This window comes from Physeter macrocephalus, unplaced genomic scaffold (genome assembly GCF_002837175.3).
Source record: "Physeter macrocephalus isolate SW-GA unplaced genomic scaffold, ASM283717v5 random_12, whole genome shotgun sequence".
Taxonomy (NCBI): Eukaryota; Metazoa; Chordata; class Mammalia; order Artiodactyla; family Physeteridae; genus Physeter; species Physeter macrocephalus.
Window position 1 is genome coordinate 54,761 of NW_021145297.1, and position 12,085 is coordinate 66,845.

Below are 12,085 nucleotides of genomic sequence, written 5' to 3' on the forward strand. Positions count from 1 at the left end.
GACCCCGCCCCCTCCTTCGCCCTCCCACCCCCGCACACTCACGCGCTCCCCCAGGATCCGGCTCCGCTCTGCTCGGGCTCGACACCCCGATGCCAGTCTCCGCCGCCGCTACCGCCGCCGCCGCCGTCACCGCGGGACCAAGCCAGTACGAGCTGTGGCGGGGCCCCGCCCCTAGCTCCGCCCAGGTCCACGCCCCCAAAGCGCCTCATGAATATCCATGAACCGGTGAAAACCGGGAGTGGATAGACCGTGCAGAATCCGCCGGGTCGTACGCAAAGAGGCGCAGCCCAGGTACTCAATTATCAATGAGTCGTACAAATGAGGGGGCTCCCACAGGCTCAGACCCCGGCGAAACTGACGCAACTTAGCCGCTAAAGAGCGCTTGGGCAAAATGGCCACCGAGACGACTGCCTAGAGAGGAGACTGCCTTAGGACGGCCCAATTCTCAGGCCCAGCCGCCTGTACTGATTGCAGCACCATAGAGTCACGGCTAGAGAAAAGGTAACCATTGGCCGACTAGAGAGGCTTCCTATGCAAACACCTAAGGGCCTACGCAACGTGGCCACTCCACGTGTATAAATTCAGGTTTAGAGCCACCGCGGGGATGACCGGAAGCTCTATTTTCCTCGCTAATCCTCATTTATCTCCTGTTATGCTCCCTTCCCATATATAAATTCCTCCCAACCTAAAAACGCAGCATACTCATTTCGTCCCATAAGAAAAGCTTCACACATACTCCACACCTTTCCTGCATCTCCATCAGACTTACACCACCACCACCACCACCACCACCCCCCACACACACACACCACTCATCTTCCCCCATTCTCCGGGCTCAGGTTTCCATTACCCCTGCTGCAGGGAAGCTGGTCAATCCTGATTCCATTATCTAAAGACTTGGAAAACCCTTGACTCATAGGTGATTAAGGATGGAGCCGGAGCTGCCCCCTCAGCTTGGCTAATGGAGTGCAACTGTGAGACAGACTTCCTAATCAGATCAGCTCTCATTTCTAGACTCTCAGGTGGCCCATCCCAGCAGAAGACAGTGAAAAACGATGCTTGTCCAGCCGGGAACAGAACAGGATGTACCTGGAGACTTGCTTCCCAGATGAAGGGTCAGAAGAGTGCAGTAAACACAAAAGTGGCAGCAAAACAACAGGGCTAGAGAGAAGGCATAAGGACATGGTTTCCAAAGTCAGTTCCCTTTATTAAATGTTGATTTTTCACAGACCAGAAATACAAAATAAAAGTAGAAATAGGCCCCGGTTAGGAGCTACAGACCTGACCTCACATGACCCCTGCTTGCAGCAACTTGACCAGGACAAGCAGCAGCTAGATCCCAAACGTAGGGAAAGCAGGACAAGGATTTGGATGCTGCACTGCCCGGCCTCCCACCCAATCTCTCCCCTAATTATAAAGAGCCATCCTTGTGAAGCAGCAGAGTAAGACGCCTCCCCTGCTGCCCCAGGGAAGTGCATACTAGCAGGAGAGCTTGTTCAGATGGCACGGAATCCAAGGACTACATTTCATACGAGGAGAAACTGGTACCAAAACACGGGGCGGGGAGACTGGGGGTGTGACAGGGTAAGCCCAAGAAGAGAGAATTTTCCTCCTCTCTACTCATCAGATCCTGACGCCGAGTCTTCGGAGCTGGGGGGAGTACTGGCTAGTTCCTCTTCTTCAGAGTCCTGAAAACCAAAGGTCTCTTAAAGGGAAAGGTGTAGAGTCCAGGTGCGCCCCCCCAGCCACTTTTCAGTGAGGAGTCCCCAATTCCCAACCCCCTCCCTAGACTCCAGCACTAGCCTTCAGAACCACAGAATCCCACCTCTCATTTCTCTTAAGGGCCAACCACAACCCTTGGTCCAGAAACACCTGCCCCGCCAACTCAGATGTCCCTCACCCTCCCAGGCTCCACGACCCCCCGACCCCTGCTGCACCTCACTCCGCCTTCTCTTCTTTTTGCTCTTATTCTCTCCTGAAGAGCTCTCATCGCTAGACACAAACTCTTTGCTCTTAAAGCTCTCACTCAGCTGCCTTGACGAAGACTTGGATGATGAGCCCCTAGAGGGTGTTGATTTCTTCTCCATCTTTACCTTTACCTTCTTCTTCTTCTTTGACTTATCCCTAGATTAGCAAGAGGGGAAAGGGGCTGGGCCCTCAAGCTCCCACCCATGGCCAAGGCCAAACCCCTCCTGGCTTTACCAGGGCCTTTCCCAGTCCCAGCCACATTGCCCAGCTCACTCCAAATGTGCACAGCCAGCCACCCCAGCCCCAGGTGCCCCAAGGGAGCACATCATAAATGAGTAACTGGAAGAATCGGGGGCCACAGCCTAAGGCAGCCCTATGTGCAAAATTTACTTAAAACCTCTTACTTTATCTTTAACAATCCATATGGATTATGCTCCATAATAGTAAGTATTTTTAATTTCCCCATACCTTCACATAAAATTGACCCTCTTAGGAAAATGAGCCATATTTATCCAAGTGACTTCGGAAATTCTCTAGCACATTATGCACACTTGGGCAACTGCCTCCCCAGATCTGAGAAGCACTGCCCACCACGGTCAGAAGCATATCTATTACCTTTAACACCCCAATCCTCAACCTGGAATTGCAAAAACATCTGCCAAGAAAGCAGTTACTGGGCCATTTTGTTCCCAATACTCACCTTTTAGAAGACTCACCCCGGCCCCCTTCATATTCTTTCATGGCTTTTTCATATTCCCTCCTGGCATCCTCAGCCTTGCGATCCCACTCCTGTCTCCACACACACACACACACACACACACACAGGACACACACACAGGACACACACACAGGACACACACACACACACACACACACACACACAGAGGAAAAACAGAGGGAAAAATGAGGCCTCTTCCCTGACATAGGCTAAACCAATACAGCAGAGTCCCACCAACCCCTCATGTCCGCAGCTACTTACCTCTTTCTTCTCTTTGGACATTCCCTTCCAGATCTCGCCTGCCTTCTTGGAAAGGTCCGTGATACTGATGCCAGGATGGTCTGACTTGATCTTCTCTCGGCTGGCGTTGAGCCACAGCATGTAGGCAGACATGGGCCTTTTGGGAGCGTTAGGGTCTTTGCCTTTCTTCACCTACGTAAGAACCCAAATGCCTTCGGCTGTCTATTTCCACAAACGCCCCCATTCTCCCAAAGAACCTATCTGGACAGTTTCTTAGGGGGATAAAATGGAGAGGAGACTAAGCAGCATCAGGCCAGACTGAGAGCTCCCCGAGGACAAAGACCATGTCTTCCTCCCCTCTGCACCCCAGGGTCAAGCTCACTAGGGGCCCCTCTCCTTGGGCTCCTGGCACAGAAGAAGCCTGCCCCCAATTCAAATCTCCCGGAAGCTGATTATCTCAAGGGCCAGAGTGAAAAATTTCCAAGATGTTCTTCAAGGCCATCATCACTGACTATAAAAATCAGCCCCGGAGGACCAGGCAGCAGGCCCTACTGGTGGAGGACAGGAGAAGGTAAAGAGAGCAGCTTCCCCAGCACCCTCCCACTTAGCAGAGTCTCTACCTCCACGGGCTTCTTGCGACTCTTGCGATCCTTGGCCACCTTGGCCTTTTTCAGCTGCTTCCGTTTCTTCTCTTCTCGGTCACTGTCACCCTCATTACTGGAGGAGCTGGCAGAGGCGTTGCTGTCAAACCTGTCAAGGAGAGTGGGGCTTAGACTCGGGGAGAGAGGACAGCACCCCGCAACCTCAGGACAGGAGGAAGATGAGCCCAAGGATACCTGCCCGGAAAGGAGAGAGGGAGGAGGACCATGGCCTCCCACCACCAGGCCCCAACCCTGCTTCCTCCCCTGTGCTGAGGTGGCTTCAACCACATCCTCTCCAGACCCAGCCACGGCAGCGGGTTACTTGCTGAATCAATCAGTGAGAAACAAATAAACCAACGCGCTTCGGTGGCTCTCCTTGGTCATGGCCTACCTAACCCAGGTCCTACACCGTCCCCACGTTCCTGGGGACAAAACCACTGTCTTGTCTTACCCAGAACATGCCCCAAGTCCATTTCACCACTTCCTTTGATCTAACCGTTTTACTCTGCCCTATAGTCTTTTCCGATGAAGAGATAATTAGTTACTATATAAAAAGTGGGGAAAACCAACTTCAGTCCAACCCAGTGCCCACCCAAACAACACACACTCCTACCTGTTACACTTGGAACTCCTCAGAAGGTGGAGCTCCTTTACACCTGAATGGTGCTGAGCCGTTTTCAAGGCATTTTCACAAGCATTTGCTCACTGACCTCATAAGCATGCGGCAAGCAGAACTAGTGAACTCTAGCAGATTTTTTTTTTTTTTTCTTTTTGCCGCCCAACATTCATTCTCAATTCTTCTGGATTAAGAGAGTTCCAATTTCCTGCTGCGAACCACCTTGCCCCATTCAGGAGGGGCTCACCCCAACCACAGGCTCCAAGGGCGGGTAAATGGCTTAGTTCTGGCCCATCAGAGCACGTCCTAGTAACTCAGACTCAGGAAGGGGCAGTAACCACACTGTTTACCACTGCTCTGAGAAAACTGGCACTTCTGGGTGTTAACCCAGTAGGATTAAGCCCGTCCAAAGCTTCTCAGGGTCATTTAACACCGCATGGGGCAAACCTATCTAAAAATAAGGAAATCCGAAGAAATAAAACGATTCCCCACAGCTGATAAGCACCTGGGTCCAAGTGCCTGAGCCAATTCTATCACCAGACTCTCCAGTTACGTGAGCTTATAAAATTCCCTCTTACGCTAAAGTCAGTCTGAGTCGTATTTCTGACATCAGCGATCAAGAGTCTTGATGGATACGGCACGGAGAGAATACTGCCATCTCACAGGCGAGGACACCGCGATGCAACACCTGACGCAATGATCCCCAGCTGGGAAGCTGGGAAGCTGGCAAGCACTGATGCTTACTCCTATTCTCTCTCCACTGTCGTTTTCTGGCTTCACAATGTGCCTTGCACTTACAAAGCATCTTGACAACCTCCGAAACATTTCCATGTATCACTTCACGGGAGGTCACTTTTCCACCCTCGGTCAGTAGGTAACGCTGACACATGGGAACGTCCAGAAATATTCTGGTCCCCTAAGTTTATAGGCCGCCACCTCACCCCCACGAGGTGGACCCAAAAAACTCACTCCTCTGCCACATCCTCCTCCTCTTCACCTGGGTTGAATGACTCATCTGAAAAAGAGCACCGGATGCATCAACTCTGCCCCCAGGGAAATCCCAGACGCCCAGCCCCCACCCCACGTAAGAGCCGACCCGCCCCCATGCACAGCACTGCCAAGGCGAGCCCACCGGTTTCTTCTCCTGAGTCATCACTGCTGTCATTGGCATTCTCCTCCCGGATCTTGCCCTCCTCCTTCATCCGTTCCAAGTAGGCATCGTGCTGGTCTTCGTCGGAGTCGGCGTATTCGTCGTAGCTGGGGTTCATGCCCTAGTCAGGCAGAGGTGAGAGTGAGGGCCAACCCACCCTGGCGCCTGCAGACTCAAAAAAGCACTCCCCATGCCTGTGAGTAGATCAGAGCAGCGCCCAGAAGACCCTGGGGCTGGCTCGTCCACACGCAGCCAACGTGCAGGGCCTTTGCCCCAGACTTCCTGCTGACGGGGTTAGTCCAAGCCCCTCCCTCTCCCAGCCCCACTGGGGGCTCCTGAGGGGCTGCAGAGACTGCTCTAAGGTCATGCTGAGGAAACCTGCACCAGGAGGGGGAAGGGGTCACACGCACCTCTTTTTTCTATAAGAGTAAGAAGAGAAAAGAGAGTGAAAAAGAAGCCAGACAAACCCCTGCCCCTTCGCCCCGCAGAAAGAACAGGAGAGAGGCTCATCCTTTCCACACACACAGGTACCTCTTTCAATCCTCGGTTTTTGATGTTGAGTTTTTTTGCATTGACGAAATCAAACAGCTTTCCATACTCCTCCCTGTGAGGAGAGATGCACCACATTACTAGACAGGCAGGGCCAACACAGGGGTGGACCCCATGCTGTCCTGACACCCACGGGCCAGGACAGACTGTGGGGCTTGGAGCTCTTGACCGCACTCTCCAACCCAACAGCTCAGAGACTCCCGGAAGAGGGCAGGAAGAAGGAGTCAGGCACTAGCCTTGAAGGAAACCTGCATGGTCTCAAGAGTTCTGGGAAATAAAAGGTGGGGAGGGAGGTGCACCTATTTACCAATATGCACAGAGCAAGGGGAGGATGCGGGGGGAGGGGATGTGTTCATCTTTTTACCGGTCTGTACCTTATACTTCTCAGGGCTGTTATGAGGATTAAGTGTGAAGATGTGTGTAAAACGTTTAGCCCACGGCGAGCACTCAATAAACATTAGCTGCCGTGTTCTCGGGCACAAAGCTCACTCCAGGAAAGAGGGAGACAGCATTTCCATCGTGGGGGGCGTGGAGGAGAAGAAGGGCTAGTACCAAACACACAGAGCTTTCGTAATACGGAGAACGACTTTCTTTTTAAAGTACAGAAAGAAAGCAATGGAGAGGCTGCCAAAGCCCGAGCACTCCGAGGAGGAGGACCAAATGCCAGGAAGCACAAGGAAAATTCTGCTCAAGGCTTAAAGAGTCAGGGAAGAGTCCCAACCCTGGAGAGTACCCCCCAGGCCATGCCAGCCTTCCCGGTCGAGGCTGGGTCAGGACCAGGATGCCCAGGAAGTGACTGGCAGAGACTCTCACCTCTCAATGCTACTGAAGGTATACTGAGTGCCCTGCTTGGTCTCAATTTCAAAGTCAAAGGAACGAGTGGTGGTGGTACCGCGGGCAAAGTTGACGAAGGAGATCTCATCGAAGCGGATGTGCACAGGTGGCTTGTGGACGTAGATGAAGCCCCGCTCCAGTGGGTACAGCAGTCCCGAGCTGGCCTTGTAGGAGCAGGTGATGCACTGGGCCCCCGAGTGCCTGGTGGAAGGTGCAGGGAGCCCAGTCAGTGCCCCCTCAGCAGCAGGGGGCACAGTGTGTGCTCAGGCCCTCAAGTGAGTAAACCTCACTAAGCTGCTATGATGGAGGCAACTGACACCACCAAGCTACAACCCAACCAGGCCTCCAAAGAGCTGCATTCCCATCCCAGGACAGGTTTACCACGGAGACACGGCACAGCCCATCCCCAGCAGGCCACGGGCCCAGGGCTGCACTCTCACCCTTGGAAGTTGCCTGGGACTGTGATCTTGCGGTTCACCAGGGCTTTCATGACCCGGCTGACCATCTCATAAAGGGATCCCGACATGTTCTTGGTGAGCCGCCCCTCAAAGCGCTTCTCCACCTCTTCCCTGCAAACAGGAAGACGTGGTCACGAGCTCTGCTGCCTTCTGCTGGCACACCTGTCTCCTGCCTGGGCCAGGGACACACTCACTCATTCATGTTGAGAGTCAAGGAGATGTCCTCATCCTTCGAGAAGAGAAGGATCAAAAAGTGGTAGCGGGTTTGGCCCTGCTTGATGGGGGGATCCAGGCTGATCTGGGAAAGAAGAGCCGACCAAGTTCAGCACCAGTCAATGCTCCACGAGAACGTGCTGATGAACTAAACACTGGTCAGCTACGTCTACTGAAGACTCGGGCAAAACCCAGGGCAATGCACCCCCAGCGGTTTCTGCTTACCACAAAAAACATCTGGCGCTGGTCCTTGTGGGGCAGCAGAAAGAGACGCAGCACTGTGGTGTAGGGGATCTTGTAGTCAAAGGTCTTGCCGTGCAGGTGCAGAAAGGTGGGGTAGATACGGATGTCATAACGGCCTCGGGGAGTCAGACACTGCAGCTCCCGGAAGATGCAGATGGCGTCTCCGGTGGCCTGGATCACATCCGCCTTCGACAGCACATTCTGGGCAAAGGCCTGCAAAAGCACACACTGGTAATCAAGCAGCAGAGACCCCACCCCTGGGCTATCTGGGGCCTGCTCCACACCACCTGCTCCCAAGGCAACCGGGGAAGGCCTCACCTCAACGGGGTCCACGCCATCCTCCTGGGTGGGAGGCACATAGAAGCGCACCTCCATGAGAGAGACCTCTGCATCGTCATTCTGGTGGAATTCCAGTGTCACCTCATTCTTGCCTGTGGTGCACTGGGACACGTTGCTGAGAGGTATCTCGAAGACCGGCTGGTCGCCAATGTCGAAGGAAAGCAGCTGCCCTGTGAGGAAGAGGCACATCGAGCCACAAGCTCTTCCCTTGGCTCTGCATAAACTATGTTCCCACCAGACTATAGGTTCCCTAAGGACAGGGCACTGAGGCTATTTTGTTAATACTGTACCCCAGGGACTAGGCACAGTGCACCGTTGGTCCTCGATTTAAGTACATGATAAACTACAAACTGACAGGAAATCAGAAACAGTGGCAGTAAGAGAGTAAAACAAGCTAAAGGCTGAAACCCTTCACCCTTCCTTCTCCCCCCAGACCTCAATCTTCCGCAGGACTCACCACCAAACTTCACCGTTCCCCAGTTCCAACCCTTCACACAGAGGTCCTTCTCCATGAGCTCCAGGCGATAGTGAGTTTTGAAGAAATCAGAGAGTTTCTCAAACTCCTGTGAGTAGAAGGGAGAGAACAAGCCCAGTAAACCCCAGTGGCCTTAACACAAACTTGAACGTTCTGGGATTATCTGTATCTGAGAAACTGCGCCAATATACCTTTTATCAGAAATCCATACTGACTTAAAGTCTCAGCTACAAAGCTGTTTAAAAGGCTTTTGAAAAAGGTTGTTTCCGGGGACCGGCTTTCAGGCTGGGGGAGGAGTAAAGGACTGACATTCCTGGCTATGCACCTCACAATGGTTTTCTGACTTTGCACAGCTATTGCTTTAGTGAAAGTGGAAATGAAGATGAAGTGAAGTCTTTAACTCAAGCAGTTCAAAATGAAAAGACAAAACCCAAACTAAAGCATCAGGTAAGACCTTGAACCTGGATAGAGGCAACAGGCAGAAACCACCAAAAAATCAAAACAGTAGAAAAACTTCCGGAGTCAAGGCACAAACGAACTCCCAAGACTGACACCCAAAGCTGAACACTGATTGCTTCATGGCTTCAATGGTCCTGCACTAAGGAGCCCAAACTAACATCTACACGGTTACCCGAAAAAGGAGCCCCACTTCTCTCTAGAAGGTTAAAAATCAAGAAGACGGCACAGTAAAAAGGGGGCTATGGCAACAGGACACCTCACCGACTCCCGGAAGCCGTCGTACTTGTAGACATGTCCGTTCTTCGTGAGCAGTTTAAGTCCGTGGCCCAGAGCTACTCGGCGCCAGATACCTTCCGTCAACTCCCCAGCCTGGATGTTGTCCACTTTGCCGGTCTTACTATTCTTGAAGATGATGCCCTGGCGACTCAACCTCAGCCGACCATCATTCTGTTGGAAAAACAGGTCCAAATGCACGGGAACAGCACACAGTGCAGACCAGGGTCAGTCCCACCCAGCACCCCTTCTGGGCTGGCCAGATAGCAACGCAGGAGCAACAGTTAAAGGGGTGAGGGCCAGTAAGAGACAAGTAGCCAGAAAATGTGGATTCTAATCCTGGCCCCGGCATCCAGAACCCTTGCAGGCCCTCAGTTTCCGGATTCAGGGCTGAGCAGCAGGTGTGGTCCCTTCCAATTCTAACATTGTAAAATTTTTGTACTCTCAGTATTGCTTCTTGATGAGGAGACACCATGTACATATCATACTCTGACTCCTGTTCCAAAGTCGCTACATTGATGATATTGCTACATCAAGGCAAGCTCTTGTTAGTAAACAAAACGTCTACTCCGCCTCCCTCCCTCCACCTGTATTAAAAACCCAAACCCTTCTTACCATGGAGCCTTTCACCTCCTGATACACGTCGTTGAACTCCAGTGTTTCTGCCATGCCGACCTGCCGCTGCTGTCCTCAACTGGGAGCTGGGCCCCAACTCCTGGGTAGGTGTGCAGATACACGGCAGATTGGGAATCTGAATTCGAGAGGGAGATAAGTAAGTACAAAGGACAACACCTCATTCTGCCCACGGATGGAGCCAAGTGGCAACCCTTGCTGTGCCTGGGATGTCTCAAGATCTCCTCTGCCCGGGAACCTACAGGCCGACTCTGCCGAACTCCAGGGGCCGGGCCCAGCCCGGGCTGGAGAACCAGGCCTGCCTGAAGTAGCGCTTACATCCCAACCAGACACCCGCTCTGGGCACTCCACCGGGCGCCATGGCAACAAGCAGCGGAGCCCCAGGGCCTGCCCGGGAGGCCGCACCTCGCCCGCGCCCCAACCCAGCTCAGAGCGCAGGGTTTCCCTCCCGGAGCCCACGCCGCGACGCGGTCCCGGACCCACAGTTCTCCCCTCTCCCTAAAATGGATTCGCCCGCTGCCCGCGGATTCCAACGCGGAATGGTCCATCACGCGCATCCCGCGGGGGAGCAGGGCCCGCGCCCTCCCGGGGAACGGGGACGGCGACCACCCACCTTCTCAAGCTGTCGCCTCGCAACGGCCCGGGTGCGGGCAGTGGGCGCGCTGGGGGACGCGGAGCGGGGGTGGGGACGCGGGGGATGTGGGGGACGCTGGGGAGGCTTTTCCCGCGTGCGCGGCCCAGCGTCCCGCCACCGGAAGCCCGGCACAGACCATAGAGCAGACGAGCTGGCTAGAGAGATACGAGCCCGGCCCGCCCTAGCGGCGGTCACGTAGAGCGTCCTCGGCGCTGGAGGACCCGAGGGAAGAGGGGTGCGCTAAAGTCCCACCCGCTTGGCATCCGACTAGAAAGTGGGAGCGCGTCGGACTCTTTAAAAATTACAGACACTTCCGGGGATGACTAGGATTTAAAGAGAAATTGTGTAGTTGTATTTTATCAGACTTTCCACAAATGCGTGTGTACGTGTTGGAATGATGTGTGTCCTCTCTCTCCTGCACAATAGTGGTTTCGTGGAGTAGAAAGAAGTCTGTGGGACCAGAAGGAAAATATTTCATGAGTTGTGGAGAGAAATGACCCCTCCCACTGCCTTCTATGGGAATGCGGGTGTTGGTGTCTCTGTGACTGTACTGCCCTCCCCTGTCACATGGGATTGGATCGTTTTTGAAATGAGTTCACTGCATCCAAAAACTTCACATCAGTAACTGCAAGTTGTGAGTCGCCTGGAAAGGGCTGGCCAGTGGCAGTATCAAGTTCAAGTGCTGGTGTCAGATTCACCATGGAGCCGGAACTGATCTGAAATCACATCAGCCTGGGATTGCAGAAGCCAGCCCGCCCCGCTCCCTTATATAGTCCTCGGGTGCGTCTTGCAAAATCAGAGGAGGCCAGACCTGGAAGACATGTATGGGTTCGTCTATTCCAACCTCCTTTTGCAGATGGGAAAGCTGAGGCCCTAAGAGGAGTGGCCCAGGGTTTCAGTTGGCAACAAAGCTGAAGACTAAGAATCCAAATCTACTTACCCCAGTCTAGTTCTCTGTCATCCTCATTCAGAATGACTGATAATATGTGTCGTGTATGAAGACATCAGGACGAATATTTAAACTCAAGATTTCTCTGACAGTCTGACCTACTGTTACACCAGCTTGCTAACTCGATCCCGGGACAAGAGACAACGTGAATGCTCTGTTGCTCCCTGAACTCATAACTTTAACCTCTGGGTAATGGCTGTTACCGCACTATCTAGCAACATAAATTCAACTAGATTCAATGAATATGTATTGAGCTCTGACGCAGTGATAAGATTTGAGGAAACTAGTAAACAAGATGGAAACAACACCAGCCTTCCAGGACCATGTAGTCTAACAAATGATTCAGATAAGTAAACTGACAGTAAAACAAAACCCAAAAAAAAACCCAGTATGATAATGCAGTGTTAGAGGTAGAGCTTCAGCCACTGCCAACATGAGTAGGAAATGGGAACTATAGGACTCTTTAATCACCCCTTCCCAGGAGACCAAGAGACCCCCTCCCCATGACCCGTGCTATTAGTGGCAACTCGAGAAAGGAGGGGATGGCTGTAGAATCCAGCAGCTTTAGGAAGACACTCAGGAATGAAGGGGATACTCAGCTCAAGCAGGCTGTTAGGTGGCTGGGGGGTGGGATATTGCAAGGGGCTTTCAGGAGAGCATGAAGCAGCTGGTGAGCCGGGTTGAAGACGCAGC

General features: G+C 53.0%; 2 protein-coding genes across 3 annotated transcripts in view; both read right to left on the reverse strand.

Annotated features, from left to right (window-relative positions):
- The window catches only part of TNKS1BP1 (tankyrase 1 binding protein 1), a 34,486-nt gene extending 34,079 nt beyond the window's left edge, over window positions 1-407 (reverse strand). The window contains exon 1 of the mRNA XM_055082090.1: window positions 43-407. The gene's annotated coding sequence lies outside the window, so the exon portion shown is untranslated. The remainder of the gene's footprint in view (window positions 1-42) is intronic.
- Window positions 408-1,186: 779 nt separating this feature from the next.
- SSRP1 (structure specific recognition protein 1) lies at window positions 1,187-10,580 on the reverse strand. Of its 2 annotated transcripts, none has more exons than XM_007115875.4 (17): window positions 10,423-10,580; window positions 9,792-9,927; window positions 9,165-9,350; window positions 8,427-8,532; window positions 7,949-8,139; window positions 7,613-7,843; window positions 7,369-7,472; window positions 7,157-7,285; window positions 6,696-6,917; window positions 5,865-5,937; window positions 5,316-5,454; window positions 5,153-5,198; window positions 3,547-3,676; window positions 2,948-3,118; window positions 2,669-2,757; window positions 1,938-2,124; window positions 1,187-1,688 (listed from the first exon to the last, which is right to left on the reverse strand). In XM_007115875.4, exons 2-17 carry the CDS (start codon window positions 9,843-9,845, stop codon window positions 1,617-1,619), a joined length of 2,130 nt encoding a protein of 709 aa, XP_007115937.1. In that variant the 5' UTR covers window positions 9,846-9,927; window positions 10,423-10,580; the 3' UTR covers window positions 1,187-1,616. The 2 variants fall into 2 exon arrangements, with proteins under 2 accessions (XP_007115937.1, XP_054938064.1); XM_055082089.1 differs by lacking the exon at window positions 10,423-10,580 and adding an exon at window positions 10,128-10,146.
- Window positions 10,581-12,085: the final 1,505 nt, after the last annotated feature.

What these genes read in the sequence shown, in the direction of transcription:
- SSRP1 (XM_007115875.4), bottom strand. Translation starts at nt 9,845, where the DNA reads ATGGCAGAAACACTGGAGTTCAACGACGTGTATCAGGAGGTGAAAGGC. An exon ending in ACGACGGCTTCCGGGAGTCG is followed by an intron (nt 8,533 to 9,164) that starts GTGAGGTGTCCT and finishes TTCTACTCACAG; the next exon opens with GAGTTTGAGAAACTCTCTGA. An exon ending in TTGACTCTCAACATGAATGA is followed by an intron (nt 7,286 to 7,368) that starts GTGAGTGTGTCC and finishes TCCTGTTTGCAG; the next exon opens with GGAAGAGGTGGAGAAGCGCT.